This window comes from Bactrocera oleae, chromosome 5 (genome assembly GCF_042242935.1).
Source record: "Bactrocera oleae isolate idBacOlea1 chromosome 5, idBacOlea1, whole genome shotgun sequence".
NCBI lineage: Eukaryota > Metazoa > Arthropoda > Insecta > Diptera > Tephritidae > Bactrocera > Bactrocera oleae.
The window spans coordinates 66,739,433-66,746,711 of NC_091539.1; the positions used below are offsets into that span (position 1 = coordinate 66,739,433).

At 36.5% G+C, this 7,279-nt stretch overlaps 1 protein-coding gene across 1 annotated transcript; it reads left to right on the plus strand.

The window, feature by feature from the left end:
- The first annotated feature begins 748 nt into the window (after nt 1-748).
- LOC106626378 (vitellogenin-1) lies at nt 749-2,215 on the plus strand. Its single transcript, XM_014246193.3, has 2 exons — nt 749-993; nt 1,053-2,215. Exons 1-2 carry the CDS (start codon nt 774-776, stop codon nt 1,976-1,978), a joined length of 1,146 nt encoding a protein of 381 aa, XP_014101668.3. The 5' UTR covers nt 749-773; the 3' UTR covers nt 1,979-2,215.
- Nucleotides 2,216-7,279: the final 5,064 nt, after the last annotated feature.

Below are 7,279 nucleotides of genomic sequence, written 5' to 3' on the forward strand. Positions count from 1 at the left end.
CTAAAATACCTGAATAATCTGGAAAAGCGACATCGGGTACAGGTCGCAAAGAAGATACTTGTCAACGGAGCTGAGAACTATACATTCACCAAATGCAAAATTACTGATAACGATTTGTGAGTTTGTGAAGATGATGTTGAAACTGTTCAACAATTTAGAGAATGGCGCTCCAAAAATGAAATCCAAAAAACTAAAATTGGCTGAAGGCACTGAAGGTCAGCGCAGTCGAGACTTTTAAAAAGTAGAAGGAAAATTGAGTTAACGGTTGGCATGTCTATGTTGGCTCAAACAGAGCCTACTTTAAAGCCGGCAATAAATATTTGGTCCGGGTCATATACGATCAGATGGTATACCGTAATTTGTTACGATCTCAAACGCTATTTAGTTAAGATTTGGCACCAAAAGAGCTTGAGGTAGACTTATAATTACGAAACGTTCGAGCAAAACTTTGGAGATATGTCTTCGTGTATTTGTATCTCGAGTTAGCGTTATAATAACCTAATGTACTGTACAGAACATTGCTATTCGCTTGAGAATAGCAATTAGCAGCTAACTAACACTAAACTCAACTACAGTTCACTGGAAGATCAAGCGAGAGTAAAATTTTTTGTTGAGATTTTGTAAGAGAACCCACTAACTTTTGCATGTACGAGTAGAGCGCTTACTTATAGCTTCTATACTATTTTCCACATTCTCGCAGCTTCCGCTATATAAATGGACGCGGAACTTGATGCCAGTGAATAGTTTTTAAAAAAAGTTAATTAGCACGAAGAATGTCGTGTTCACTAGTTCGCTTGAATACCGTTATTCTTTTATTGGTGCTTTTCAATACCGGTGTGGAGGCAGGACTAATAAATATATTTGCTGGGGTTGTTAATATGGTAGCTAAAGTGTTGTCTAATTTTGCCCCATCATCGGAAACCGTTTCGTACGCCACGAATATGGTAATCGGCTATCCATTAACGGCTGTCGCCAGTGTTGTGGATAAAATCTGTAAGTGGTTCGCTTAGAAAATTATACCGAGCATAACAACCGTTCACTTATTATCGCAGGTACCATAGGGCTTGGAATTAAAGGGCATATGCTGTGGGGTGAAGTCGACTTGACGCATATCAAATTTCAACTGCGCACAGCCTGTTCAAAGTACACTTACTCTTTAAGGGATGCGAGGAAACTTCTGAATAATTCCGATTTCCATCCGAGTAGAAAGGTGGTCATTGTGGTCAGCGGTTGGACGCAAACAGTGAATAATTCGGATACTATCGATAAAATGGCCAAAGTGTTTAACTGTCGTGGTGATGTTAATTTTCTGGCGCTTGATATGGACCAATATTTGGCCACCTTTTACATTTGGGCTGTACAGAATACAGACAGTATTGCCTTAGGTTTAGCACAGGGCCTTACAATGTTAAAGGAAGTGATACCAATTGAGAATGTTCAACTAATCGGTCATAGTCTGGGTGCGCATATTGTTGGCCGCGCCGGTCGATATTTCACAGAGAAGACGGGCGAAAAGTTGCCATACATCACCGGTTTGGATCCGGCGAAGACATGTCTAGCCGCAGAACAAAGAATTGGTAGAGGCGATGCACATAAGGTCGAAATAATTCATTCAAATCCCGGTGTGTTGGGCATCGCCGAGCCATTGGGCCACATTGATTTATATGCATCATTCCTTCGTCCATTCGCCAATGGCTGTATGGGTGTCATTTGTTCGCATATGCGTGCCGTGGACTATTACGTGGAGTTTCTATATCCGGGCAATGAAAGAGGTTTTATTGCCAAGAGATGCGCTTCGTGGCAGCATTTGCGTGCGGAGCAATGCACTGGTCAAAATTATGCAATGGGCTCTAAAGATTACCACATTCGTGGTGGTAGTATATTCGCATTGGATTTGAATCCAAGGCCGCCATATGGTAGGGGCAGTATATCGCAATGCGGTGCTCGGCGTAGCAATTGTGGCTTATGTCAGAGGTAGAGTCACAAAAAACAAATAGTACTCAAATTCTAAATATATAAATTAAAATTCTAAATAGCATATAAAGTATATTTATTATATCTTGCACAAAAGAATATAAATTTCACATCTGTAGTAATGAAAGTGAACTGAATCCAGTTAATTTATTCTAAAAAACAATTGTATATTAGCTATTAGTATGTTAATAGAGTTAACTATAAAACCCTTGTATTAGAACATCTGAAAGAATTACAAAAATGTCCAATAGTTTTAATTTCTGAATAATTAAAAGTTCGCAATGCATTATAATTACTTATTATCTAATAGCGCAAAGCTTTGGAATTGGGCCCGCTATATAACAGTGGGAGGAAAGAACCAAAGCACAATAGAAATAATAATTTCTAGAAAAAATAATAATAATAATTAAAAAGAACAAAAAAAATTAACTTCGATAGTAGCGATCTACCCTTCCGATACCCTTCACAAGTGTATTTTTTACAGCTTAAATGAGTATACAAAGTTCTTATCTCGATTTTCTGTGGTAAGTTTGAATGGTTTGAATTTTCTTAGAGAGAAAATGAAGTGAGCAAAATTTTCGAGTGATATCTCAAAAACTGAGATATTAGTTCGCGTATATACAGACAGACGAACATGACTAAATCGACCCAGCTCGGCACAAAACTTGTGCTGCAAACTCCATGGAAAACATAACATACTTTGTTTAGGTTAAAAATAAAACAAGTAAGATAGGGTTAAGTTCAGGTGTAACCGAGCATTTCATACTCTTACAACTTGCTAATTTCTTAATTATTTTAATACCTAATTTCTTAATTAATTAATTGCCTCACAGATTGACTAATATATTATATGTGATATAAGGGAGGACTAGGGAAGGTGTTACGCTGATTTCATTCATTTTAGGCAAAACTATAGACTGTAATTAGAAAGAGATTCTTTCATATTAACCGTTAGATATACTTGTAGTTTAAAGTCAATCGGAAGTCGAATATATTTATATTAGCTATATGGGTGCTAAGGGAAGTTTTGACCCGATTTTACCTATTTTAGGTACAAGGGCATGCACATGTCATCACAAAAATATTCTCTCCTAATTTTAATACTAGACCTCACAAACTGACCGATATGTTCGGTAAAAAATCAGCCATATGCACTGTGGTTCACATATTTGGTGTTTTGGTACTTGAAAATTATGGTCCGATTGCGCCAATTAAAGACGTTCTCAAGAATTGGGGCTGTCTCAGACCATTGATGTGGAAAGCGACAATCGCTTAGTTTTAAGCATCTGCGGGGTAATATCTACCCTTATTTCAGAGCTACTTTAAATAGTCAATTATGATTTAAAAAACTGTTGCTTTCATTCATAAAAAGTTTCTTGCTGTATGTTCGTGCATACTTTTAGGCCTCTCGTATACTGTAATGTTGCTAAAATATAGGGTATATATTGAGGAAGGGCGGCCCTTGATTTCTGAATATTGCACTGTTTCCTAATTTGTATTGAATTGCTTATAAGCTTCAGTTTAATTAACTATATTATATTGACTTAATGAAATTGAGCTTCTCGCCATCAAAGAGTTTAGACGTTCCCGCAGGCCAAGTAAGTCACCGTTTGTATACCAATTTATTATGTGAATCTGAGTAAGTTACTAAAAACTAACTAAGAAGTGTTTTCGTCACTGTGTTATGAGAGAGTTTGAAACTATACTAGTGTAGACTAGAAAATAGAAGCACGTGACCCTTTGTCGTGTACAACTTTTGCGCTCTACTCTTAATCTCCCTTCTTAGAAACTTTTTTTGTTTTTACTTGTAGCAACACTTTTTACAATAAAAATATTTTGTTGTTGTTGCTTAACTTTATTATATGCCACGTGGGGTAGTGAGGGAAGCAAAATTCTTAACTTTAGTAATGTACATATTTTACGCGCGTTTTTATCGTACTCTCGTCTAGCGGTTAACTGCTGGTTTCGCGCATTTTCACCTTGACCCAACATAAGGCCGACAATACAAAGCATAAAACTACATATTAATCTACGAAGTAATGTGAATGTCACGGAAGAGAATCGACTATCGTTGTAACCGCTTATTAATAGAAGCTTGGAGTAATTGAAAGGTGATTGAGAAGTTTAAGAGGAACTTAAATTCTTATATCCTTTTTTGCGGGTATGAAGGTAGAGTCATTATGATTTCAGCTAGAATAATTTGTAAGTGAAATTAGAAAATTTTTAGAACTTCACAAACTACGGCTATCTTCGAGTTAGTAAGAAAAAGTGAAGTATTTGTGTTTTTTTTCTTACAGTAATCAACTGGAGGAGCAAAGACTGTATTTCACAGACTAAATTTCCGTTCAGTTTTTTGGAACTCAGAGCTTGAACTGTGGCATTTTAATCGTTATAGCCTCACTAAGCCTTCTGGAAAGTAGATATGTGCTTTGTTTAGTTAGTGGTAGTTCTTCACAGAATTTTGATCCACACAAATAAATTATTCTATGATAAGGCGCTAGATATACGGGATAGTAAAGTCAAATGGACCATGGTAGTTCATTAGCATCTATACTCTCTTTTATTTGCAAACGTTTTTCCTGCCAGATAACGACGAAACGATTTAGTCTGAAATTTAGGCGCCTTCGTTCATTTCATAGCCTTAGAAGTGACATTCCATTGTCTTAAAAGTGAAGAAACACAAAGAAATCTTAACACAGAAAATTTGCCTCTATTTTAAGTTGCTATTTAAGTGCATCCGAAATATTTTAAGAAACTTTAAGTTCGTCGCATACCAAATCCATAGCGAGAAATTGCAACACTTTGTGCAACGAAGATGTCATTGGCAGCCACTAGAAAGATAAACAAAGTTGAACAAGAGGAAAGGAAACAAATGAAGCTACTAGAAAACGTGTCAAGCGCTAAAGCAGCTTAAATTTAATACTCATTTTGAATGCCGTGTAGATGTACTAATACATGCACGCGCCACCGGACGACACTGGCTGGAGCGTCTAGTTGTTTCCGCCTGTTGATAGGGGATTTAGCTTAGTCGAATTGTATGTGTTTGTTGTATAAGAAAATACTGTTTCCACAGGATCTAGTATTGGCTTACTTGCATCCGGATAGTGTTTAGGTATGCATACACAACTACGTGTGCACTTTGCTATTGATACGTGGGTATAAAGTTTGCCGAAGTGTCAACAAGGAAGTGATAAAATTGTTCCGAGTCCATGGAGTATATGAAGCGCTGTGCGGTGACAACTTGTTTTATACGATGAAGAGAAAGCAATGTTGTACAAATTTAATTTTTGCGTTGAAGACGTGGTGGGTTGGACATGAACTTTTACTAATATTTTTTTGAGAAAAAAGTATAGTCGATTTTGTTTTAATATGAACTTTAGATATAAGTTCTGGGAACGGTTCAGTATTTTTTTTTATATTTCTTAAAACCTATTTATTTTGAGACGTCAAACAGTCTTCGATTTCAGCAGTAATCCTCCCGATTGAAGATCTAAATACTTCGAAGTATGACGAGCTGAGTTGAGTTCGCCATGTTCGTCTGTCTGTCTGTATATACGGCCCTTAGTCCCTAAGTTTTTGAGTTCTGAAATTTTGCACACGTCCTTTTCGCCATAAAAAGCTGCTCATTTGTCGGAACTGCCGATATCGAACCACTATAGCATATATCTGCCATACAAACTGAACGATCGAAATAAAGTCTTGCATGGAAAGTCTTTTATTTGACGAGATATCTTTACGAAATTTGGCATGGTTTATTGTCTAAGGTAATAATGCAATATTCGATGAACTTGCTCAGATCGGACTATTATATATAGCTGTCTTATAAACTGACCGATCAAAATCAAGTTCTTGTATGGATTTTTTTTATTTGTAAAGCGTAGTCTAAGTCCGATCGATATCTCTTACATTAAAATAAAGAATCACGGGTAGAAGAATGATCTTATCTGGTATTTAGATCTTAAGATGCCTTATGGTGCTGTCAGTTCACAGTTTTCTTCCTTATTCCAGCAGATAAACACCCAATTCGTTGATTACTTTGAGCAGCTGATAATATTATATATTATCTTTAAACCGGCATTATGGAAGGGTTAAATCTATAAAAAGCTGGCTTTGACACCAAAAAAATTGTAAACTGCGATCTCAATAAATATCTGGTGATTTATGGCACAAATCAGTTCACTTTCTTCTATAGCCTTTATAGCTAGCGGTGACTTAACTTTTTAACGCGTTTCTTTTTCTGTTCTTACAATGACTTTCACCAACTGTAATGCCTATAAATAAATACACATAAATACAAGCAATCAACGTTGATTTCGTATCACGAGCTTGCATTATACCAACACACCTCCAATATGGGCACATGACTTAACTTCTTTACTTTCCGTAAAATAAATTTCCTGTCACGCTAAAATTGCGTCACAAATATAAATGTGATTTAAATTATTGCATGCCATAACACAGATGTGTGAAGTGAGTTGTGTGCGCCCAAAAGCATGCAACACTTAATTGTATAATACGAAGCTCCCCTCCCTTGAGCCAACCGAGGCAAGCAGCCATGTAGGACAAAATAAATAAATGTTAGCAAATATATGTACATTATGTATTTGTTATATATCGCTTGTGTTTGTACATATGTGTGCTTGTAAATATGCCACAACTAATTAAATTTTGTAAAGATCGCGTGCGGCAACCACAGCAATTTACCAAGTTAGCTGGTCGTCCTTGTGCCGCACATCCACATTTGGCTCGCTCGTGCTTGACTTATCGCCTTTTGCTTGGAATACCTACACAAATATTAGTATGTAGTCGAGTGTTTGCGTGTGTGCTTGTAATTGTGTTGGGCCACATAATTTTCAGACGCTTTTTATGCTTGAAACGTGATGGCATTTACTACGAAAATAGCACAGGCAAATTAATTTAATGACCTCAGCTGTAAAAAGGTCTTCATTTTCGCTACGTAGTCATATTGTGGCACGTGATTGCTTATGGTGTTAAGGCGCCGCTGTCTTCTCCTGGTTTCGTTATTTTTCTCATCAATTACTGCCACCTATTTTAACGACTTGTTTTGTGTTGACATTCCAAGTTTGCATTCGACAGTTCGTTCGTGTGATTTTTGATATATTTATTTTTTATCCTCAAATTCGAATTTTATGAAGTTGTCGGATTGCTGATAGCAGCGGTGTGAAAGATACATAAAGTTGAGTTCATGAGCAATTGGCTTATATTTGCGTTCAAATTTTATTTCATCGTTATTGACACTATTCTAGACACCCTAGTTGATAGCTTGAGTTAAGTGACTGCAAGT